The 25669-nt window shown below is 44.9% G+C and overlaps 1 protein-coding gene across 3 annotated transcripts in view; it reads left to right on the top strand.

The window, feature by feature from the left end:
- Nucleotides 1–25669, top strand: part of IQGAP2 (IQ motif containing GTPase activating protein 2) — a 228834-nt gene that overhangs the window by 167608 nt on the left and 35557 nt on the right. For all 3 annotated transcript variants that reach the window (XM_029060686.1, XM_029060694.2, XM_039911329.1), the window contains 10 exons: nucleotides 2192–2282; nucleotides 4801–4968; nucleotides 5767–5909; nucleotides 8760–8930; nucleotides 14221–14304; nucleotides 16511–16582; nucleotides 16939–17008; nucleotides 18226–18434; nucleotides 20662–20814; nucleotides 25121–25284. In XM_029060686.1, the coding sequence (XP_028916519.1) occupies nucleotides 2192–2282; nucleotides 4801–4968; nucleotides 5767–5909; nucleotides 8760–8930; nucleotides 14221–14304; nucleotides 16511–16582; nucleotides 16939–17008; nucleotides 18226–18434; nucleotides 20662–20814; nucleotides 25121–25284 (1325 nt within the window). The remainder of the gene's footprint in view (nucleotides 1–2191; nucleotides 2283–4800; nucleotides 4969–5766; nucleotides 5910–8759; nucleotides 8931–14220; nucleotides 14305–16510; nucleotides 16583–16938; nucleotides 17009–18225; nucleotides 18435–20661; nucleotides 20815–25120; nucleotides 25285–25669) is intronic.

Genomic DNA, 25669 nt, shown 5'->3' on the forward strand with positions numbered 1-25669 from the left:
CCGTCACAGGTTCTAATCCTAGCTCAGCCACTTGTCAGCTGTGTGACTTCGGGCAAGTCACTTAACTTCTTTGTGCCCCAGTTCTCTCATCTGTAAAATGGGGATTAAGACTGTGAGCCCCACGTGACAACCTGATTACCTTGTATCTCCCCCAGCGATTAGAACAGTGCTTGGCACACGGTAAGTGCTTAGCAAATGCCATCATTATTATTATTATTATCATTATTATTAATTCCCATTTTACAGATGAGGTATCTGAGGCCCAGAGAAGTTAAGTGACTTGCCCTTGGTCACAGAGCAGACATATGGAGGAGCCAAGATTAGAACCCAGGTCCTTCTGACTCCCAGGCCCGTGCTCTATCCACTAAGCTATGCTGCTTAGTTAAACCTGCTAAAACCTGGGTCTTATATTGGGACAGAAGGTGCCTATATGAAACAGAGTCCTTATCCAGAAAGATGTGAATTCCTCATCCATAGTCTTTTTGTGACTTGTAGTTTTGCTCTTCATTTGACCTCTGACATACAAGAGCCAATAATCATCATAATAATTGTGGTATTTTAGTGCATATTACATGCCAGGCACTGTACTAAGCACTGGGATAGATAAAAGCACATCAGGTTGGTCACAGTCCCTATCCTACAAGGGGCTCACAGTCTTAATCCCCATTTTACAGATGAGGGAACTGCCAATGGCACTTTGCAATGTGTAGTAGCATTAATTCCATCTGATGTTTAGCCCGGCTGAGTCCTATTAACCTGACAGCTGCTTGTTTCACCAATGCCCTCTAGATTGTAAGCTCTTGGTGGGCAGGAAATGTGTCTCTTTATTGTTATTTTGTACTCTGTCACGTGCTTAGTACAGTGTTTTGCACACAGTAATTGCTCAATAAATATAATGGAATGAACGAATGTCCTTATTTTTGCCCTTCTGCTGTCCACGTTTGAGTGTGGGTGTGTCTGTACACACAATCAATTGTGCGCAGCAAGCCTGTCCTGTGCGACTTTCCCAAACACATGGAGAATAGGCGCTCAATCAATGTAGTCCAATTGTTGCACAACCTCTGGAACTGAAGTTGTGAATCCATCAGTGTATGTTTTGTTTCTTTTTTAATTGATGGTCGGGTTTTGTTGATAGTTGAACCTGGGGTAATGCTTTATCTGCTAGTTACTACGCCTCATATGATGCTGAAATTGATTGCCTTTGCAGACAGTACCAGATTTTATTTTCCCCCCAACCATCTCCCTCCAGGCAACTCATGAAACCAGTACCTCAAGTGTTAAAGCCTCTTTGCATTTCCCTACTCAACCTGAGTAAGTTCAAGGGGCTCTGTTTTCTGCTGGGTCATCAGATCCTTTCCCATCTCCCTTCAGTAAAGACAATTTTAAAGGACCAGGACAGGGTTCTGTAAATTTTGCATCCATAGTGTTCAACCTGCCTGTGAATTTGGAGTTCTAATAATAATAATTTTGCAGTATTTGTTAAGCACTTACTATGTGGCGAGCCCTGTTTGGAGCTCTGGGGAAGATGCAGGATGATCAGGTCAGACACAGTCCCTTTCCCCCATGGCACTCACAGTCTAAATAGGAGGAAGAACAGGTACTGAATCCCCATCTTACAGATGGAACTGAGGCACAGAGAAGGTAAGTGACTTGCCCAAGGTCATATAGCAGTCTCATGGCAGAGCTGGGATTAGAACCCAGATCCTCTGGCTCCTGGGTCCTTGCTCCTTCCATGCTAAAGGACAGTATTTAGAAGTTGAGGAAGAGGCACAAAGTATCACCTTTGTGTTTACCATGATTTGCTTTGTAGTTAAGAGTGTGGTTAGCAGTCGACCAGATGTAGTGCCACGTCGCCAGAAAATGAGATGTTCCCTCCCCATCTTCCTCTCTGGGTTCCAGGAATTCTAATGAGTTCAGAATTGTTGGTCCAGTTAGCAAAGGTCCCATGGTAAATACAGATGGCAGTGCTTGCAGTTGGGGAGAAAGGGAAGAGGAATGTTTCTTGTATCCATTAAATACCTAACCACTTCACTTTGAAGATGAAAATCCCATAACTAACACTGAACAAAGGTTTGTGCTTGAAGATATGATGAGCTATAAGTCCTGCAACTCAGACCCTTGAGAGATGGGTTTACTCAGTTCTGTGAATCATTCATTTTTTTTTTCCTCTTTCTGCTAATCCTCTGTGCAGGATTCTGATGATCAGTCTGCAGTTCTCTGGCTGGATGAGATCCAGGAAGCAGTCAATGATGCCAACAAGAATGTGGAGAATGCCTCCAGATGTAAGCTTTCACCTCTTTGGTTTGGGGGGCTTGTGACTTTCTGACTGCCATCACTTGCTGTGGAAGGCATGATGGGCACTCTTCATCTCCGGAGACTTTGGTGATTGTCTTATGCCGTCTTAATTCCACACTGGACTGCGGATATTAGTTTTGCTGCATTACCAAATTATTTTAAATGAATTACGATTTTGTGTTCTCCAACAAAAGTTTACTATGCTTTCAATTTTTGAGCCTTTTTTTATCATTCTAAGCCTGCTTGACTCATGCCAGCGAGGCACACTAAGGCAAATCCTTTCCGTTTTTACTGTTGAGGATTTATAGAGAAAGTTTTACCGCAACACATAATGCAGAGGATTTTCTGAGATGTTTAACAGTTTAGTATAACTCTGCTTGGTCCCCTGTCCTGAGTCTAAGTAGTGTAGTAATCTCAGGTTGCTGTGAAATAACTTTTGATAATCTCATGTTCAATATACAAGAAAAGTATATTAAAATATTATCAGCATCAGCAACCCAATTAATATCAGTCAGTTGCATTTATTGAGTGTTTACTGTATGCAGAGCATTGTACTAATCTTTTGGGAGAGTGTGGTAAAACAGAATTGGTAGACTTGTTCCCTGCCCCCAAGACACTTCAGAATAGAGGAGGAGACAGACATTAAAATAAATTATGGATATGTTATACAAGTGCTGTGGGGCTGAGAATGGGGTGAATAGCAAATTCTTAAAGGGTACAAATCCAAGTGCATAGGTAATGCAGAAGGGAGAGGAGGTGGGAGGAATGAGACCTTCGTTATGGAAGACCTCTTGAAGGAAATGTTAAGTTTGGGGTGTAAGTGGGACATCTAAGTGGGCAGAAGTAAATGTGAAACTGCAGGGAAGGAGAGGGTTCTGGGCTGGAGAAGTGGATTTAGGAATCATCTCTGTTGAGGTGGTAGTTGAAGCTGAGTGATTGCGTTCTCCAAGGGAATGGGTGTAGATAGAGAAGAGAAAGGACCCAGCACTGAGCCTTGAGGAACTCCCATGGTTTGAGAGCAGGCAGCAGAGGAGGAACCTGCAAAAAATATGATATTTTTCCAAATAGTAATTATTATAGTACTTGTTAAGCACATGTGCCACACACTACAGTCAGGTTGGGCACAGTCCCTATCCCACCTGAGCCTCCCAGTCTTAATTCCCATTTTACAGATGAGGTAACTGAGGCCCAGAGAAGTCAAGTCACTTGTCTTAGGTCACACAGCCTACATATGGCAGAGCCAGGATTAGAACGTGATTCCTTCTGACTCCTGGGCCCATGCTCTCTCTATTAAACCATGCTGCTTCTCTACATAATAATACAATCATAATACAAAGAGGGCCCATCTTACTTCCCCCAGTGTGTCTTTAAATTTTGGAAGCATTTTCAAAATATCAAGCACTTCTGAGATACATCTGGTTTTTATTGCCTTAGAATGGAACAAATGTGTATAATTCTCCAACCTGAACTTTTCTACTGTGGAGAATTCTAACGTCTCTCTAGCAGTTGGGAAAGATGGGGGGAGTTTGGGGGTGAAACCAATGAGACATGAACATAAAACCATCAGAAATGAAGAATTCCTTTTTTAAAAAAAATTCTGGGGGAGAAATATGGCCGTTTGGGTACTTAATCTGTAACGTGTCAGATTATGTCTTCCAATCAGAGCAGTTAATGGTTTTTATAGATGTGGTGTGGATAACAGTGTTACACTCTGGGATGTCTATGCTCTTTTTATCTTTTCCTTTATCCACCTTCTAGCAGGTAAAATACTCTTAGTACAGTATTCTGCACGCAGTAAGTGCTCAATAAATATCATTGTTTGATTAACCTTGCCCTCAAAATGCCAGGAACTTCTCCCTCCCTCCTTCCTCCCCACAAAAAAACTTGGTGTTTTCGTCCTTTTTGTTTATTTTAAATGCCTTTCCTGAACTCTTTCTCAGTGTAACAAAAGAGAAATGTTATGGAACTTGAAAAGATCCATGTCCCTATCCTGCCACTGCAGATTAGGATCTTTTTGGTTTTTCAACAACAAGGAATTTAGTTGTTCTTGTTTAATAAAGAAAAAAGTGTTTGTAGAAAAAATGGATAGAAGAACTGTCAGATAATTACTATGCTTGTGCTTTTGCAAGCCCTACTTAAGAGAGAGTTTGTGAGCCCAGGAAAGTGGAGCTGCAGTCTCCGGCCTCCCCAAGAGCAGGTTGTGAACTCAGACATTGGGAGCTCGCGGGGATCTGGGGTGATGGTTGCAGAGTAGTGTCAAAAGGTTCCAGAAACGGTAGTTCACACAAACTAGATGTCAGAGTGGCTGACATCTAATGTTGTTAGACATGCCCCCAAATTGGAAAATGACTTCCTTATTCCTTGGGCTTTACCTGTGAGATGGTCGAGATCTAGTCGTCCACTCTTCCAAGTCCACTACTTAAGGATTCTGTTGTGTCTCTGAAGCAGATGCCTTTGTACACTATGGGAAGTACTTGCAATAAGAATCGTTTCTTTGTCCCCTAGGGGCTGCGAAGACAACTGAGGTTAACCAGTGCTTGGAAAAAGACGAAACACATCGAATCCTGGCGGTGCTGCAGTCTCCCCTCTTCTGTTCCAGTGTAGTGATTCCTGAGAAGGCTGAGAAATATGCCAAGGCCCTCTCTGAAGCCAAAGAGCAAAAGTCCAAAGGAGGTAAGACCGCAGGTTCCGGTGTGAAACCAGAGAGTTGGTGATGAGTAGGTTCTCCTGAAGAGATGCTAAAGGATGAGAGCCACAGTCTTCCCGGTCCAAAAGGAGAAGCCAGTGGCACTCTTTTTTTCTTTTTTTTCTAGTTTTGCTAAGGTCGAATCTTTGATAGTTTTATTTTAGGGTTTAAAATGATCACCTGCCTGAGAGTGTGGCAGAGTGACAGGTATGTGGCTTCTAAACTTCCCTAACCTTCCTCCACCTGAAGGGACCAAAAGTACACCAGGAGAAGAGCCCTGTGTGCCAGGCTTTTTCTTCCCCAATCTCCCAGTCCATCCTATTGCGTCCCTCTTCCCTCTGCTCCCCTCTTTCCAGAACAAGAAATCCTGGAGATTGGTCCCATTGACCTCCACTCATTAGGCAAGCAGATTCCCATACTTCCAGGACCCAAATCTCCAGAACAGGGTGGCATCCTGTGTGCCATCCCTGATGGTGGCAGGGGATCAGAAGGAGAAAAAGATGATGGGGTCGAAGGACAGAAGTGGAGCCTGACCACTAGCTACTGCTGTGGCCTTCCCTCCCTTAACAAACCCATGGGCTACCAGATAATATGGGGGTGAGACTGGCTCCAGGAACAAAGCCATTGTCTGGTCTTCGTTCCAAGTCACCTATTTTACTCCATTTGTATTGGAACGTTTGGTGCTCTCTGTAACTTCCTAGCCTTGATTTTTCTATCAGATGGGCAATCTGCAATTTAGCTTGAGGTTCCCCTGCACTGGGTTAGCTGTGTCCTTTCTCCCACAGTTTCTAACGAAGGCCCATGGATCAAGCTCACGCTGCAGGACCAATATGATTACTATTACAACGTGGAAACCAGAGAAGACACCTGGGTCCGGCCTGAGGGATGTGTGTTCAAAGAATCTTGGCTTCTGGGACAGGAAATTGAGGTAGGGTGCAGCCGCCTGCTCTTGGTTTGAAGGCAGGGCTTTTGGAAGGGTAAATCAGTTAGGTTTTGTTTCTTTTTGTGGGAAGAAAGCTTTATTGGGGATTTAGATTCAGACTTTCCACACCAGGTAAGGTGGTTGTTTTTTGGTTTTTGTGTTTTGGAAAAACATTTCTTCCTGCCCTCTATGAAGACCACAGAGTATTATGGCTATGGTTCGCCATCCCTTGACCTTCAAAAATGCTTTCCATAATGGGTTCAGTTTCAATTAGATAATCAGGCTTTCTGATCTCAGAGAGATTTATTTCCAGGGCCTTGCTGACATTCTCTCTTGAACTTCCGAAGGAGTCCACAGCCTAATATAGTATAAGCAGAAATGTCAGCTCCCTGAGGGTTTCTGAGTTCGTGAACCAGGATGATTCAGACCTTTGTTATCCCAGAGTTAGGGAGTACCATACAATCCATCGATAACCTACGATTTCCACCGGGTCCCAGTGCCTCTGGTTTTATTTTAAAGACACCATGAAAACTTAGCAGTGTGGAAGGGAACTATCATGGCCTATTGGAAAGAGCATGATCCTGGGAGTCAGAGGACCTGGGTTCTAATGTCAGTTCCATCACTTACCTGCTGTGTGACCCTGGGCAAGCCACTTAACTTTCTCTGTGCCTCGGTTTCTTCATGTTTACTATGGGAATTCAAAACCTGCTCTCCCTCCCTTATAGACTAGGAGTCCCAAGTGGGACCAGTACTCTGCTCAACCTGATTATCTTGAGTCTACCTCAGTGCTTAGTATAGAGCTTGGCAGAGAGTGAATGCCTAACAAATACCACATTCATTATTATTATCATTATTATTTTTTCATCATCACACCTTTTGAGCACATACAGATTAGTGGCCAGAATCTTAGGAACTTCTAGGCCGAGAGGCATCCCCAGCAGGGGTGGGTAGAATACAGCTTACCAGCCGACTTCATCTGACCTCCTCTGACCTGCTCTGGCACCTGTTTCATCAGAGGTCCAAGGACTGTGGATTTCTGGGGCTGTTTAGCTTGTCTGCAAGGGTCCAGAACTATTAGCAAGCTTGGAACTGGGGGAGAGATGGCCCATTGATACCCACTCTTTGGAGGAGCTAGGAGTGATGGCCCCACAGCTTTTGGGACTTGACTCCCAGCTTTTCCCATCCCAGGTCTCTGACAAGTTTCCCGTTAGGGCTGGGAAGATTCCAAATAGTGGTTTTAGGGTCTGTTGGCTTTTTAAAGTCTGTCCTCTCCCAGCGCCCCTTGTAAATCCTTGCCACACTCTTCACCCTCCCATTCCCAATGAAAGTTTGCATCTGTAGCACAAGGTACAACTCCTGGCTTTCAAAAACCCTCCCCCTGGCCCCCAACTCTGAGTGTGCAACTGGGAGATGCAGCCTTCACCAGCTTAGCAGCGTGGCTCAGTGGAAAGAGCCTGGGCTTCGGAGTCAGAGGTCATGAGTTCGACTCCCAGCTCTGCCACCTGTCAGCTGTGTGACTGTGGGCAAGTCACTTAACTTCTCTGTGCCTCAGTTACCTCATCTGTAAAATGGGGATTAAATGTGAGCCTCACTTGGGACAACCTGATTATCCTGTATCTACCCCAGCACTTAATAATAATAATAATGTTGGTATTTGTTAAGCGCTTACTATGTGCAGAGCACTGTTCTAAGCGCTGGGGTAGACATAGGGGAATCAGGTTGTCCCACATGGGGCTCACACTCTTAATCCCCATTTTACAGATGAGGTAACTGAGGCCCAGAGAAGTTAAGTGACTTGCCCAAAGTCACACAGCTGACAAGTGGCAGAGCTGGGATTCGAACTCATGACGTCTGACTCCAAAGCCCGTGCTCTTTCCACTGAGCCACGCCGCTTCTCACTTAGAACAGTGCTCTGCACATAGTAAGCGCTTAACAAATACCAACATTATTATTACTTATGCTGTCACCAGCAGGGGCCTACGATGTGGTCAGGAAAACTAGCCCCATCCTTGTTGTAAATGAAGGATGGATTTGTGGGGGGCACTCTACAGTTTGGAACATGGACTCTCTTCACAATCCTAACCTATTCCCTCTTCCTTCGCCACTCCCCACCCAAGTCACCCAGCACTCCAGCCTATTTGCACTGATGGTCAAGTTCCTGAAAAGGAGATTCTGGGCAGTGAGACTTGCTGGGGATTCAGGTTCCCTGAGGGCAAAACATAACAGGAGCAGGATTCTGTGACCAGAGCCCCATCCAATGGCTGACCTCCCCAGTGGCCTGGCCTCACTCTTTCAATCAGCTTTAAAATATAGATGACCTCCTCCTTGTATCTCTTTCTCATCCCTCTGCATCTATGCAAGATGGATGGTGGAAAACTTTCACATCAGACATATTTCTAAAAAGCTGTTCACTCGGCTATCCTTGGCAGGACAGTGGCCAAGAGATGAACTGATGAAATGACGTTGGATGGATAAGAATAATGAGAAGAGGGAAGAGAGAGAGAGAAATTCTAGGGATCTTGAGAACTAGCAGGTGGCAGGAGAGAATCAAATCCAGTATGACAGGGACTTCCAGAGGTCATATAGACTATTCTCTGGTTTTTGGCCAGGGCCACCTTGAAACCGCCACTTTATATCTACCTGAGAGACTAATAGACTGCCTGGCACAAATTAAGTACTTAACAAATACTATAAAAAGGCTTCCCCCAAAATAAGAATATGACCAGAAGGGAAGACTGCCTATCACAGGAGAAGATGAGCATTTGGGGAAAGAACTACAAATCTGTTTGAGAACTGTGTCTAATTTCTCCATTCACTGTATCCAGATAAAGCCTTTCGTTCTTTCTTTCTTTCCAGGCTATCATTGAGAAGATTACAACAGATTACCTCCTTGACCAGATGTGGTTTGCTAACCAAGAGACAATGCTCAAGCTTGAAGCCAGAGGGCAAGGTTACCCCATCCGGCAAAGATTTGAGGACAGGAAAGCGTACTTAGAGGGACATGAGCCGTCTGCCATCAAACTCCAGGTAGGTGGGCTGAGGGTGCAACCAACCTTTGGTTTGAATGCTGGCAGTGATCTTTTGCATGTAGACAGGAACCATTTCAAGGGAAGACACGCTCAGTAGTATTTATTGAGCACCTACTGTGTGAAGAGCAATGGTACTGAGCAGTTGGCAAAGTACAACAGAGTTAGTGGACGTGTTGTCTGCCCGCAAGAAGCTTATGGCTTAAAAGATTCCTGTGGCTATTTTTCTCCAATTAGAGGGGAGTAAATGTAGTTCTACCCATCTTTAAAGCCCTTCTTCAAATCACATCTCTTCCAGGGAAGCAGCATGGCCTGGTGGGTAGAGCATGGGCCTGGGAGTCAGAAGGACCTAGGTTCTAGTCCTGGCTGCACTATTTGCTGTGTGACCTTGGGCAAGTCACTTCACTGTGCCCATTAACTCATCTGTAAAATGGGGATTTAGACTGTGGGTCAGGGACTGTGTCCAACATGATTAGCTCATATATACCCCAGAGATTAATAGACTGCTTGGCACATAGTAAATACTTAACAAATACCATAAAAAAGGCTACCCCAAGATCCTGTTCCTGACAACTACTCCTTTAGCACTTCTGCACAAACTATGTACTTGGGTACCCAAAAGCTTCCATGGCACTTCAGAACATATTCATCTGGAGACCCTGCTATTTAAGTACAGATTTACATATCCACTTCACTTTCTTCCTCTGATTTGTAAATTATTTGTTGTCATCTTTGCTTCACTGTAAACTCATCAAGGATGGGGATTTTGTTTACTGACATTACTGTTGTCTCCCAAGTTCCTAGCTTAGTCCTCTGCCTACAGTAGTTTCTCAATAAATGCTATCGATTGACTTGATGCAGACTGGTATGCAGAGGGAAGCTGTCATCCTTTACCATATCTTGTAGCTTTCAGAAAAATCAGAAGCAGATTGGAAATTCAAATGATTGCATTTTTTGGGTGGAAGAGAGAAATATCCCTAACAAGGACTGTCATCTCACAAACTCCTCTAGGGAGTTCCTACCTTCTTCAAGAGTGTTCCAGGAAGGAGATTCATCTGAAGATGTAGTTACTGAAGTGCCAACTCCCTTGGCAAACAGGGATGTCAGTGTGATCCTTGTGCTCTCCATTCTTCAGCAAAAGAAGGGAATTCTTTCTTTTTCTGTCATTTGTTTGTAGATTTTATGGAGTGGAGCAGAGAAGACATTGTTGGAGACTTGGGATAGATGGGTTTTTTTGGCCCTAGTCACAAGGAAACCCCCAGTCAGTGAGCCTGACAGTGAAGCGGTGTGGCCTAGTGGGTAGAGCACAAAGCTGGGCATCGAAGGACCCGGGTTCTAATCCCAGCTCCGCCATTTGCCTGCTATGTGACCTTGGACAAGTCATTTCACTGGGCCTCTCTTCCCTCATCTGTAAAATGGGGATTAAGGCCTGGGAGCCACATGTGAGCACTTAGCAAATACCACTATTATTATTATTATTGTTATTAAATGCAATAACCCTGGGCAAGATGACTTTGCATCTACCCTGGAGAGTGCTGGCATAAGAAGGCAACCATCCCCACTCCCCAGCCAGCAGCCACTCTATTGCCTAAAGGGCCTTGAGGCCGCCTGCCTCCTCCTCCCCTGACCGAACCCAAGTACCAGATGTGATCCCAGTCCTCAAGAGCTTACAGTCTAGTTATTGCCATTGTTCTTGTCTGTCCGTCTCCCCCGATTAGACTGTAAGCCCGTCAAACGGCAGGGACTGTCTCTATCTGTTGCCGACTTGTTCATCCCAAGCGCTTAGTACAGTGCTCTGCACATAGTAAGCGCTCAACAAATACTATTGAATGAATGAATGAAAGGACCCGGAGCAACCCTGCTGGTTCAGGTCTGGATGAGGAGGGAGGCAAATTCCTGGAAGATCTGACTCAGACCCCATAGATCTCCCGGGCAGCAGGGTGGGGCCTGGACCCCAAGGGTTTGAATCCACCCCTGTGTCATGTATCCTGCCCAGGCCCTGAGGCATGGGTGGAGATGCTGGCAGGTTCCAGGACCTTCACAAGGCCCTCCGCGGGCCAGAGTTTTGGCACATGCCATATGATGCAGACTGGAGATCTGGGAACCCAGAGGTAGTGCCGAGAGCCTTCCTGGCCAGCGGATCGGTGGGGCACTTCACCTGAAACCCGCTGCAGGCAAAGATCAACAGAAGAGGTTTTGTGGCTGTTGGCCATGCCAGAGGTGGGAATGTAGTCAGTTCACGCACCCCGCTCAGGGCTGACTCACCTGGCCGGGGGCTGAGGCTGACAGCTGAGACAGCACCATGTCCTGTGAACAATAGAGGAGCTGAGCGCTTCCACTAGGGAACTAGGGCACCGTCTTCTTTTTTTTTTTAACATGGTAACTGTTAAATGCTTATAGAAAACAGACAGAAAATAAAACTGTACTAAACGCTGAGGTAGATACAAGCTAATCAGGTTGGACAAAGCCATGTCCCACATGGGGCTAGCAATCTTGATTCCCATTTTTCAGATGAGGTAGCTGAGGTCCGGAGAGGTTAAATGACTTGCCCAGGGTCACATACAGCAGACAATTTGGGGAACCGGGATTAGAACCCAGTCCTTTTGACTCCTAGGCCTGTGCTCTATCCAATCTTCATCGGGTAGGCAAGGAAGACTGCTGGGGGTTTGTGTAGCACCCCTATTTTCTGCCCACTTGTTGCTGGGTGTTCTTTTGTTAGTTAAGGTATCAAGTGCTAGCTATGCACCAAAAAAATTATACAAAATGATCAACTGTGGAGCAGTCCCTGTCCCACACAGGGCTCATATTCTAAGTGGTAGGGAAACCAAGAATTTTCTCCCTTTTCTACCAATGATGAGTAAACTGAGGCCCAAGGCCACCTAGTAGGATAGTGGCAGAGCATGCCATGTGGCCTCTTGGTGGTGCGAGTTGCTGCAGGGTGGTGCCTTCTCTTAAGGATGGAGATTTGGAAAGTCTTGGCTTTAAGTTCAGAGGGAAAATATCAGAAGGGAATCTTGAAGACTTCCCCCTGAAAAAAACAACATTTTCACACCTAGAGCTGATGAAGTGAGACCAGTGAAACTGTGCCAGTCACTATGGCTAGTGGAGCCTGAAACTGTTTTGGATATTTCCTTGAACTGTGGAGGGAGCATATTCCCAATGGCCATTGTCATGTCGGAGTTCCTTTCGCTGTCCTCATCGAAAGCTTGGAGTGTTTCCCTGTTGCTCCCGAAGTATATGGCTTAGTGGATAGAGCGTGAAACTTGGAGACAGGTCAACCAAGTTCTAGGCCAGCTTTGCCACTGACCTGCCATTGATCTGGGCAAGTCACTGGGCCTCAGCTTCCTCATCTGTAAAATGGGGTGAAGATACCTACCCTCCCTCATAGGTTGTGCATGCCATGGGGATGGGGACTGTTTCCAATGTGTTATGTATCTACCCCAGTGCTTGGCAGATAGTAAGTGCTTAATACCATAATTCTAATACCCTCTGGTTGCTTTCCCTACTTCCTTTGAATTATCATGCCAGAGACTGGATATTCTGCAGTTGCTCTTGCCCCGGAGAGCTGGGATTGAAACTAATTGAAACCATTTCCCCTTCAGCTAGGTTGTCTTGACAAATGGGTTGAACGTGCTAAAGAGAACTGACCCCTGTTCTTCTGGTCACGTAGTAGTGCCCAGAAAAGTGATGGATATCATGAATGAGAAAGGAGTGGCTCCAGTGGATCCTCCCTCTGTACTCTTACCCAAAAATATCACTGGGGCCCTCAGTGTAGGGCTCTAGGAACAGAAAGAGAGAGAGAGGAAGAGAAGGGTTTGTTTGTGTGTTTGTAGGGTGACCTTCCCCAGCCTGCTTCCTCTCTCTCTCCCTCTCTCCCTCTCCTTCTTGCCTTATCTGATTCATTTCCTCTTGTGGAGCTCCTCAATTCTTCTATCCATTCCCTTCGCTCAAAAATAATGATTGGGTTGGGAATTCCACTTTGGGAAACTTTTGCCTCCATCTTAATGAGTTTCGATATATGATATGGAAGCTGTGCTCCCCGCTGATCAAACAGACCTAAAGAATCAGCTGATGACCTCAACCCCCTATATCTGGCCCTCGGTGGCCCCGTGTAAGCTGTGAGTTCATTTCTCAACTCTGCCTGTGACCCCCATCACAAGTATGCTTCTGGCATTATCATTTGTACACAAGTTTGTGAGGAATATAGAATTGAAGCCCAATGCTAATTAATGAGGGCAGCCTCTTCTACTGCCAAGGCTTATTTATTGGGCTTAGATTGGGTGTGAGGATTAGGGAGAACTCCCCAATCCTGTGGCTATAAATTTGCCTAATGACAGCTCCTTTGGGATATCAGTTTATCATTAAATCCCACTGACATCTGGCTCACACAGCTATCTGGGGGAGACCCCAACCCACTCCACTCCTAATGCTGACCTATTCTCTGTACTTCAGAATTGTTTATCTCTCCATTGACCCCTCCTGACCTGGAAACCATATCTGACAGACCACCACTCTTCGCACTTTTAAAGTCTTATTAAAATCCCATCTCCTCCAGGAAGCCTTCTCCAACTAAACCCTCACTTCCCCAACTCCCTCTCCCTTATGCGTCGCCTAAATATTTGGATCTGTCCCCTTCATTCACCCCATCCTCAACCCCACAGCATTCACGTACAGATCCCTAATTTCTTTAATGTCTGTCTCCCCCTGTAGACTATAAACTCTCATGGACAGGGAACACATATATCAACTGTGTTATTCTGTACTTTCCCAAGCTCTGCACACAGTAAGCACTCCAACACCATCCTAACAGAAGAGATGGAGTAAAGTCCGCTGTCTTGTTCCTTGGACCTCAACAGGGTCTTGGACTAACTAGCCTGTGGTTTTCAGTGAGGACAGAGTTGTGACCTTAAATATTGATTGATTGACAGCTGCTGAGCTTTGTACTGATTTCTCCGGAGCTGAAACAGTCCCCTGAAGCTCCTGAACTTCCCCGCTGCCCAAGGCTGCTGGCCCTGAGAATCTGCTCAGCCTGCTGGTGGAGAGGCCCTTGGGGTACCAGCTCTAGTGATACCCAGCTTTTTTAGTCTTCTTGATTTCAGAGAGGCCCTGTAAAAATAGATCCATCAATCAACAATATTTATTGAACATTTCCCGTATGCAAAGAACTGTACTAAGCGCTTGGTACAATACAGCAGAGTTGATAAACACATTCCCTGCTCACAACAAGCTTATGGTGTCATAAAGCCATTATAAGTTTTAACACTCCTTGTTTACTGTTTCTCTTTACCTAGGCGGCTTGGCGAGGCCACAAACAACGGAAAATTTACACGGACCGGCAGCACATGTTTCGAGATAATCTTCCGTCCATTGTGAAAGTAAGTGTCCTTTCTTTCAAGCTCAGTATTGATTTTTGTCACAATCCAGTTCTTGCTCATGGTGAAGTAGGCACTCAATTAAATGGGGTCATGGGAGACCTGCAGGCTTTCCAATTGACTCTTTGCCTACCCATCCTGTTCTCCGACAGCAGAAAAATATTTTCCTCAGAATGGTCCAGAAGTCCGTGTCACCTTTAGATTCAGTTGAGTGAGTGTACTCTCCTAGGAAAATACAGCTAGTCATAGAAGCTCAAGCTCAGGAAAATTCAGGTTGTAGTATCTGCTGATTCCCCCACCTCATGCATGTGCACCACTGCTCCCTCGTACATCACGTCATGCTATATCCAGACAGGCTTAGAGAAGCAGCATGGGTCAGTGGAAAGAGCACGGGCTTGGGAATTAGAGTTCACGGGTTTGAATCCCAGCTCTGCCTCTTATCAGCTGTGTGACTGTGGGCAAGTCACTTAACTTATCTGTGCCTCAGTTACCTCATCTGTAAAATGGGGATTAAGACTGAGCGTCATGTGGGACAACCTGATTACCCTGTATCTACCCCAGCGCTTGGAACGGTGTTCTGCACATAGTAAGTGCTTAACAAATACCAACAGTATTATTATTATGTTGTTAGAACATTAAGAGAAGCAGCGTGGCTCAGTGGAAAGAGCACGGGCTTGGGAGTTAGAGGTCATGGGTTCGAATCTTTGCTCTGCCACTTATCAGCTGTGTGACTGTGGGCAAGTCACTTAACTTCTCTGTGCCTCAGTTACCTCATCTGTAAAATGGGGATTAAGACTGTGAGCCCCACGTGGGGACAACCTGATTCCCCTGTGTCTACCCCAGCGCTTAGAACAGTGCTCTGCACGTAGTAAGCGCTTAACAAATACCAACATTGTTATGTTCTTATTCTGCCACTTCATTCTAGCCAAAATGGATGGCAAAAACCCAAGCTCTGGCAGAATTGAGGGTAAGCTTAGTTTGATTTTCATTCAATTGTATTTATTGAGCACTTACTGTGTGCAGAGCACTGTTCTAAGTGCTTGGAATGTACAATTCGGCAACAGATAGATACAATCCCTGCCCAACAGCGGGCTCACAGTCTAAAAGATTTTGACATCAGTAGGGAGCAGTGTGGCCTAGTGCAAAAAGCACCGGCCTGGGATTCAAAGGACCTTTGTTCTAATCCCAGCTCTGCCAATTGCTTGCTCTGTGACCTTGGGCAAGTCACTTTACTTCGCTGAACCTCACTTCTCCTGTTCTCGCTTGTACTTAAACTGTAAATCCCATGCAGGACAGGGACTGTGTCCAACCTCATTATCCTGTATCTACCACAGCACTTAGAACAATGTTTGACACATAGTAAGCACTTAAATAACATTAGAAGAATAAAAAATCAGTGGTCTTTATTGAGCATCTACTTGTTAGAGTCAGGCATGATCTCTGCCCTCAAGTTCTTATTATCCAGTGGGAGAGGCAGTACTAAAGTAAATTACATGTAGGAGGAAACAGTAGAGTGTGAAGAGATATACATGAGCACTGTGGTGGGGGATGTGCATGCCCAACTGCTTAGGTGATGTGGAAGTCTTGTAATGGCTGCTGGGGGGAGGTGAGAGATTATTCGAGTAAGGTCTCTTGCAAGAAATGTAACATATGAAGGCAGAGGGAGCTCCAGGAAGGAGGGATCTTCTGGTTTTGACTCTTTTCTTCCTGGAAAGGGCAGGGGCAGGGGTGCGGGGGGATTTGGTGGATGACTGGTCATGGGAGACAGACTCTGCTATCCAGAGTCTGAAAAGGCATGAGCACTGGACAACTCCAGGAGACCTGTCATTTCCTTTTAAGTCAGCCCGGTTAACTGGGAATCCATAGGTACATCTCTTCATAGTAGTAGTGGGTCTTACTGAGCATCCACTGAGTGCAGTGCATTGTCCTAAGTGCTCAAGAAAGAATCCCAGAACCTCAAGAACCATCCCCTGTCCACACTCCCTCTCCAAAGCCTACTCTCCTGATGCCAACCAACCCACTTGAACACCAATGGGAGGCACAGAAAAGAGTGTGGATGGTGCTTCCTAATCACAAAACCAAATTCTCCTGGTCTCCCATGACATGCTAATGTAACTTCTCATAACACTGGTGCGGGGAGGAGGAGATGGTGGAGTGCTTCTGTGCCTCCAACTCACCTGCTTCACTCTTCTGATGTTTCTATTTTTAGATTCAGTCCTGGGTCAGAATGAATTCAGCACGGAAGTCTTATAAGTCACGACTACAATATTTCAAGGATCACGTAAGAAGCACCTCTTTGTTTTTTTCCCTTCAGGCAAAAGAAATTGTAATGCTGAATTGATGGTAAATAAGTTTCCATAGAAAGGTATGGATGCTGAGCCTACCTGCAGATTTTCAAAGGAAGGAAAAACTGCCGATCCCTGATTTAAACAACAGGACTTCCATGTATTCTTTCATTTTTTCTGCTTACTGTCAATCAGTTCCATTTAAGAGCATCTGTTGTGTGCTGAGCATTGTACTTCACTATTCTTAATGCTTGGGCTTGTACAGAAGGCATGGTCCCTGCCCTCAAGAAGCTTACAGTCTCACGTATATACATACATACAAAGTGTCAGCTTCTTTCCTCTTGTCCCACAGAATGAAGACATTGTGAAGATACAAGCTTTTCTTCGAGCAAACAAAGCTAGGGGGGACTACAAGACCCTGGGTAAGTAGGACTAGTCCCAGACTGAGAACAGATTCCTTCAGGTGCAAGCATGGGCAAGTTTCTGACCGTCAGTTGAGTGTGTTTGAGGAACTTTTATTTCCAAGAACTTTCCGATCCCTTTAGCTGGTTAGCACCCACATTGTTCCCAGAACTGAGCTGTGATTCTGACACTGACATACAAAGAAACGTGTGCGCCTATGACATAGGGTTGTTGACTGTAAGCTAAAATCTAAGTGGCCAAAAACAGAGCAGTAATTTATTCTTCTTTCAATCTATGGAGAGATGGATGGGTCTGTGGGGGCTCGTTCATCTTTAACCTTGACTGTAGATTGAAGGATCCATCAGTGGTCCTGCTGAGTGCCAAGCACTGAACCTCACCTATGAAAACCAAATAGATGCAAGACATTTTCTGTGCCTTCCTATTTTCAGTCACTGGGAATTAGTTGTTCTGTCTCTGCCCATCAGTATCTTTTCAGCTTTCTGGCTGGGATGGGTGTGAGAAGCTTAGGGTTAGCCCAAGGCAATTCTGGATAGGGTGACATGTGACAAGAACCCAGCTGTGTGAGGTGCTTCTGGTCTGTTCCAACCCTTCAGCTGGAGTGGAAACACCTCACAAAGAGGAAGGATTGTTCTCTGTGGTGTAAGGGAAAGGGAACAATAGTACCAGTAATAGTATCTATTAAGCATTTATTTTGTGCAGCACACTATACTGAGCCCTGGGAAAGAGTAGTTCTGTCTTGGGGGCGCTGGATCCAACCAAAACCTAATGTCACACCACTCGCTGTGCCAAAACCATTCCAGCTATTCCTGATCAAGTTAGTGCTCTGGGGTGTCCAACAGGCCCACTGGAGTGCAAAGGAGAAGAAGAACTGAGACTAGTGCTTTATTTCTGACTCTCCCACAAGGCAAATTTCTCCCCATTTTGACTTTAAGTCCCTTATTTTGCCAAGGGCAGGATGTTTCTCATGCTTGTTGTGAGGATGGGTTGTCCCCAGCAGCAAACATTATTTGAATATAAGGTGGGTTTTCTGTTTTTTAATGGTATGGTAAGATAGAATTCCCATTTAGATTGCCCAAGGCCAGAAGTTTTTAACAGCTGGCCAAATTCTGTGATGGGTACTTATTTCTGAGCCTCACTTTAAAAGCTGGTTCCCCTCCCCTGGCCGCAGAAGTTCAAGCAGGCAGAATCTGAATTGTCTCCTTTCCTTTTCCTGCAGTTGGGGATGAAAATCCACCTCTGCCTGTTCTGCGCAAATTTGCTTACCTGCTGGACCAAAATGATCGAGATTTTCAGGAGGAACTAGATGTAACCAGATTGCGGGAGGAAGTGGTCACCAAAATCCGGTCTAACCAACAGCTGGAGAAAGATCTGAACTTGATGGACATTAAGATTGGCCTGCTGGTGAAAAACAGGATCACTCTGCAGGTCAGTGAAACCTTGTTTTGGCTGGAGTTCTTTTAATAGAACAAAGTGGACTTTTTGTAATTACACTCTGTTGAATCCAGGGTGTTGCTTAATGTATTAAGGCATTCCGTAAGTGCTTACTGTGTGCCAGGCACTGTGCTAATATCGAACATTGTCCCTGCCCCACAAAGGGCCAATGTGTATTGGTTTCCAAAATAAATAATTCTCCAACTATTTTCTTCTGATGTAAATAATGACCCAACAGTTCTGAAAAAAGTCACCTCTTGAAAAGCTTTATAAAAGGAAGTTTCCATCTATTCCAGAATTAAGTTGCTTGTTACCTTGACTGGTGTAGAAATCTGCATTCGAGTGCAGAGGTGATGCCTTTTAAATCCAGAAATATTCGGAGGGGCTTCCAGTTGAAGGGACTGCAGAATCAAGGGAGAAAACCAGTAAGGGAGAGAATCATTTTTCTCCTCAGACCACCTCATCCAGAGCTCCACTTTTATTCTCTGCCTGCGGGTGTTCAGGACATACCGTTACCGACCACACTGATTCATTTCACTGGTATTTCTTAGTTTAGATCATGAGGTATTATAATTTATGGTTTCCCTAACCAGATGTCAAAGCCATAGGTCAGTTACCTGGCATTTTCTCTGAAAATGGAGATTGAGGTGTGAAGGCAGAGTGGGTCTCCATCCACCCGTCAGAGATTTGCACCAACCAAGGGATGGCATGGAATAGAGACAGGATTCTCCAAGCATCAGCCCCTGCCTTCAGCCTCCAATCCCAGGTGCCCAGTGTTAGGCAGCAATATTGACTTTGGAATTTCACCACTGGGGAGGCAGCATGGCCTAGTGGAAGGAGTGATTGCCTGGGAGCCAGGAGACTTGAGTCTATAGCTCTATCATTGGCTTGCTGTGAGAACTTGGGCAAATCATTTAACTTCTCTGGTTTCCATTTCCCCAATAAGTACCACTGATTGATCTGTAAACTGGGGATGATACCTCCTTCTCCATACCTCAAGAGCATGTTGGGAGAGTAAATTTAAACAACTGCAGCAAAAATTCTTTGGAGAAGAAAAAAAAATCTTCCTAGAAGTCAGAGGTCCAATTCCTTCTTAACAGCAGAGTTGCTGATTAACTGGGAAATGGCCAGGGATAGGAAGAGATAAAAAGCGTGGATAGTCCACAAACTAGTGATTTTTTTTCCTTCTTTCCCTCACCCCACCAAATAAATAATGAGAAAGAAGAGTGTTCATCCCATTTTCCTTAGTTTTTCCACAATTTTAATTGGCTCAGTAAGGTTTCAGTTGCTTTCTTTTAAACTACCTCTTAAATAACAATTTAGAGTTCAGCCTAAACTGATTTCTTTATGAGATTTACAGCTTATTAAGAAATGGGGTCTTTGGGAAGAACCTTTCAGAGCTATAACAACAGGGAATTATCGGGCTTTTATAAACATGTAAACAGGAAAGGGTTGACTCCCTATTTTAAAAATGCTCCATTGCAAAACTGCAAATAGTTTAAATACTTTAGCAACTCTGGCCATCCAGCCTTTGGTAGATGGCCAAATTTGGGGGAATATACATTTAAGATCTTTCTAATAAACTTCAAATGTTTGATTTATTGAGTGTCTTCATTGGGCAGAGCACCATATTAAGCCCTTGGGAAAGTATAATGAGGTGAAAGGCACAGTCCTGCCCTTGAGAGGTTTTTGAATGAAACACAAAGGTTTTATAATGGTCCAAATTTCAATAGCACACCTCTAACTTACAAATTTTGGTTTCTTTTCATGCTGACCCTGTTATCCCCGGCTGTGGAGGGGAGCATTAGTCTGTGTGATAAAAATAAAAAATCACTGAATAATCCAAACAACCCCAGGAAGGTTCAGCTGAGTCCAGGACAACCTTACACTCCCCAGTCCCCTTTTCCTGCAAGCCCACCATGCTCCCAAGTGACTTTCCACTTGGTTTTGGAGCAGTAGGTCTTCCTAACTTCCCAATGTCTACTGGGGAAGGGAAGAGGGTCATGCCCAGCAAGAGAGGCATGGAAGCCATCTGGGAATGCAGCAACCAAAGGGTGTGAGCACAGAGACAGTGGCTGCAAAGTAGATTGGAAACAGGACTACTGGGAAATAAGGAGGTGACTTGCCAGAACCTGATCCGTTATATTGGTGGGTGGTGGGGTAGTTTAGTACAGTGCTTAATAGATACCACAGTTCTTATTGCTCCTCACTTTCTTTGCAGGATGTCGTTTCACACAGCAAGAAGTTAAACAAGAAAAGCAAAAGTCAAGTAAATGAGATGTTGACTGGCGGGGACAAGCAGGGAATCAAAAGTCTGAGCAAGGAGAAGAGGAAAAAACTGGAAGCCTACCAGCATCTGTTTTATCTTTTGCAGGTAAGGCTATGTGAATGGATAAAAGCTAGCCTTCTGGCCACTTGCCATCTGTTACCTAGGATGGCGGAAGAGGAGAATTCTGTGGCCACTGAATGAGCTAATTCCCCAACCAGTTGGCCTTTCCGTCCCACCAAAGTGAAGGTGCCTGGCTGTCTGGGCCAGGAATAATCACCTCTGTACCCTCTAAATGGCCTGCTGTCCTTCCCACCTCTGCTGGGGAGAACACCAGATGTGTGTGGAGGCATTGGTGTGAGGGTTCATGTTTTGTTTGGTGAATTCTCGAATCGTGACTGGTTCTGGCTTTCTTCTCATTTAGAAAAGTGGTGGGTATTAGTAGGGTGATACAGCATAATGGGCCGTATTGGTTAATATTTTCTTGGTGTTCACACTGGCCGGGATCAGCATTTGCTGAAAATCAAGGGGCTGAGGTCTTCTAGCTCTAGCTGTGGTGGTAGAACAAGGCCTTGAACAAGTCACCTTTGAGAAGCAGCGGGGCCTAATGGATAGAGCACGGGCCTGGATGTCAGAAGGTACCTGGGTTTCTAATGCCTGCTCCATCACTTGTCTGCTGTTTGATCTTGGGCAGGTCACTTAACTTCTCTGTGCCTCATCTGTAAAATGGGGATTAAGAGTGTGTGTCCCCTGTGGAATATGAACTGTGTCCAACCTGAAGAACTTATATCTAGCCCAGCACTTAGAACAGTGCTTGGTACATAATAAACACTTAACAAGTACCATAATCATCATCATCATCGTTATTATTGTAAGCACTTAAATCCCGTAAAAAGTCATAATACCATTGATTTATGTACCTACTGTGTGAAAAACACTCTCCTAAACACTAGGAAACAATACATGGGTACAAATTTGACAGTTTCATTGGCCTCCAAGGGCCTCGTAACCCAAGAATAAAGAATGAGAGGGAACTGGAGACAGAAACATAAGGAGAGTTGAAACGATAAAAATATGCAAATAACATCAAAAACAAAGCAGTGATAATTACAATAAGAGCAGTAGGGCTCTGTGACTCGAGGGGCAGAGTTTCCGGCTCCTGGCGGTCCGATGTCCACAACGGTCCCAGCCGCAGCCCTCCCAATGTCCTAAAGGCTGAGGTAGTCTCTCACTGCTGTTGCTGCCTTTCACCCTTTTTGGGTGGAGCAGGGGCCGAAGGGAAGTCCCGAGGCAGAGGAACCTGGCCAGTAGGTGTCCGGTCCAGTGGTGAAGGGCATCGCCAAGGGCCTTGTGCTACTCACGGCCTCCTGAGGCTTCCTGGGCACCTACTGTGGCTGTGCTGAATATCATCAGTTTTCCCACCTTCAGAGATGCTGGGAATAGCAAGGGAGTCACAGTTCCCATGGTCTGGTGGGAAGAGCGGAGGATGCTTCCATTCAAAATCTCTTTGCTTGGCTTGTTGTGCCCAGTGGCGCAGCTCCCAGTGGTGGCCACCAGATGACAGCCTTGTGGGGGAGAACTTGGTCCTGGAGGACCGGGCAGATCTGAGTCCTAAGAAACCCTTTTAATAATAATAATAATAATAATAATAATAATAATAATGTTGGTATTTGTTAAGCGCTTACTATGTGCCGAGCACTGTTCTAAGCGCTGGGGTAGACATAGGGGAATCAGGTTGTCCCATGTGGGGCTCACAGTCTTAATCCCCATTTTACAGATGAGGGAAATGAGGCACAGAGAAGTGACTTGCCCACAGTCACACAGCCGACAAGTGGCAGAGCTGGGATTCGAACTCATGAGCCCTGACTCCAAAGCCCATGCTCTTTCCACTGAGCTATGCTGCTTCTCATTATTATTATAATAATAATAATATCGTTGGTGTTTGTTAAGCACTTACTATGGGCCGAGCACTGTTGGAAGCACTGGGGTAGATATAGGGTAATCGAGTTGTCCCACATGAGGCTCACAGTCTGAACCCCCATTTTACAGATGAGGTAACTGAGGCAGCGAGAAGTGAAGTGACTTGCCCAAAGTCACACAACTGACAGGTGGTGGAGCCGGATTAGAACCCATGATCTCTGACTCCTAAGCCCGGGCTCTTTCCATTGAGCCACACCTAAGGAAGCTGACTTAGCAGGGAACTAATTCGTTTTCTTCTCCTTCATCTCCTTCCTCCATTTGCCTGCTAGGAATTAACCTACCGCTCAAAGTTTGGTGCCCTGCCTCTGAGATTTTAACCAAGAATTCTTTGCAAAATGAATACCACTATTATCCCTTACTATTTATTATTATCATTATTATTATTATGTGCTGACTATGTGCCAAGCACTGTACTAAGATCCAAGATCATCAGGTCGGACACAAGCCCCGTCACGTGAGCCTTGCAATTTAAGACAGTGAGGTGCAGAGAAGTTAAATTATTTCCCCAAGGTCACACAGGAGGGAAGTGGCAGAGTCAGGATTAATAATGATGGTATTTGTTAAGCATTTACTATGTGCCAAGCACTGTTCTAAGTGAACCCAGGTCCTCTGACTCCCAGAAACCTGCTCTTTCCACTGGGCCATGGCTGCTTCTCTGCAAAAAGAAAAAAACACTGAATTTTAGGCATTTCATTTTCTCACCCTCAATGCCACCCCTGAAACAAACTCATGTTTGATCCCAGTATTCTTCACCTAGTAGTGTTAGTGATGGGGTGAAGTATGAATGGAATCATAGGGGTGAGAAAAATCCTAGTTGTGCTGCATTCAAGCAACAAAAGAGCCCACAAAGAGCACACATGATCTTCTGAGTCCATAGTACAAAGGATCATATTTTCAGGTTCTTCTGAAATTGTCAATTGGCTGAAGCCTGTGTTCAGTTAGACTCAGCCAAATTTCTTTGGGTTATGGTTTGGGTTGTTTTGCCTGACTGTTGTTTTGTCTAGCATCTATAATCTAGTCTCTGCTGGGAGACTTTGCAACTTTTCTCCAAAACCATGTATATTGCAGTAGCCTCCTTTTTGGTGCTGCCTCCTGTTCTTTATTGGGGCCTGTGTCCAGTGATTATTAACATAGGGTGCTAATAAGATTTCTCTTTTTGTTCCCCTGTACTGGAGGGAGGGAGAGAGGAAGGGAAGGAGGGACGTGTGTAGGCAGAAATGAGCCGCAATTATGTATCATTTATTTAGGAAAGACATGGGTTTCGGCTTGTTTTTTCTCTCTCCAAGCTGGCCATCAGATTTTTAACTGTGTGTTCAGGAAGGAAGAGGCCAAGGGTTTGTGTTCCCCTCCTCTCTGCACCCTCCCACCGAGTATGTCTTAGATAGCCTGCCTTCCTTTCCTGGGACTTCTGGCATGCTTTCTGTGGAAAAATAAACACTAAGGAACATTTACTTTGAAGGGGGAACCAGAGTCCCAGGCTTTGTTTTCTTTGCAGAATTTCAGTGAACAAGGATTGTAAAATCTCTGGCTCTCAGCTGGAAGGGAAGCAGCATGGCCTAGTGGATAAAGCTCAGAGCTGGGGGATCAGGAGGACCTGGGTTCTAATCCCAGTTCTGCCTCTTTTCTGCTACATGACTTTGGGCAAGTCACTTAACTGTTCTGGGCCTCAGTTACCTCATCTCTAAACTGGGGCTTAAGATGGAGCCCCATGTGGGACATGGAATGTGTCTAACTGATTAGCTTGTATTGACCCCAGTGCTTAGTAAAGTGCCTGGCACATAGTAAGTGCTTAACAAATGCTATTAAAAAATCCCCATGATGCTAGAGGAAACATCCATTTGCTTTCCTTTTAGTTCTCTACGACACAACCTCTAGACAGATCACAATATCTGTGTGCAGCTTAGAGTAAGTTTTTCTTTTCAGGCCCCAATAGGTGGGTGGCTACTCATCCACATATATGAAAATGAGTAGCCTCTCCCTAGGAAAGGCAGGAAGAGAGGGGAAGTCGGCAGCGTGGCTTAGTTGACAGAGCACGGGCCTGGGAGTCAGGAGGACCTGGGTTCTAATCCCAGCTTTGCCATATGTTTGCTGTGTGACCTTGGGCAAGTCACTTAACTCCTCTGGGCCTCAATTACCTCATCTGTAAAATGAGGATTAAGAGTGTGAACCCCATGTGGCACAGGGACTGTGTCCAACCTGATTAACTTGAATCTTCCTCTGTGCTTAGAATAGCGCTTGGCACATAGTAGTTGCTTAACAATTTCCCTAATTGTTGTTGCTATTATTCTGCATTCATTTACACATTATTTTTGTTAACTCTTACTTGTTAGGAGTGCCACCTTACAGCAAGATGATAAAAGCTGCTACTAATTTAACATTAACTTTAGTCTCCCCTCACTTTTTTTTTTGTCTTTGTTTCCTCCCTCCCTTTCAGACTAATCCTACCTATCTGGCTAAGCTGATTTTCCAGATGCCTCAGAACAAGTCAACCAAGTTCATGGACACTGTCATTTTCACTCTGTACAACTATGCTTCCAACCAGCGAGAAGAATATCTGCTCCTTAAGCTCTTTAAGACTGCTCTGGAGGAGGAAGTAAAGTATGTATAAATATCCAAGAATTCCAGATTGTACACAGCCCAGATGTGAGATACACAACTCATATGTCGGTAGAAGCTGCCTGGGTCTCACAGAGAATTATGCAATCCTTTTATCTCACAGATTTTTGCAGATAAATGTGGGGTTAGATTTCATTCTCAGTGCCTAGGAAAACTGCTATTCTGCATAAGGAACTCTAATTGTAAAGCTGTGATTCTCTTTTGGCCATTAAAGAGTGTTTCTAAATTTGATAGTTCTAAATTTGGAATCTTGAGATTGTTGACTTGTAGGGAAGGAGAACTAGTGACATATAGGTAGCTATTTTACCTACATTGAGACACACTAAAAAAGTTTTTTTTTTTTTACCAGACTTAAATTTAAATGATC

The sequence above is a fragment of the Ornithorhynchus anatinus genome, chromosome 1, assembly GCF_004115215.2.
Source record: "Ornithorhynchus anatinus isolate Pmale09 chromosome 1, mOrnAna1.pri.v4, whole genome shotgun sequence".
NCBI classification, from domain to species: Eukaryota; Metazoa; Chordata; class Mammalia; order Monotremata; family Ornithorhynchidae; genus Ornithorhynchus; species Ornithorhynchus anatinus.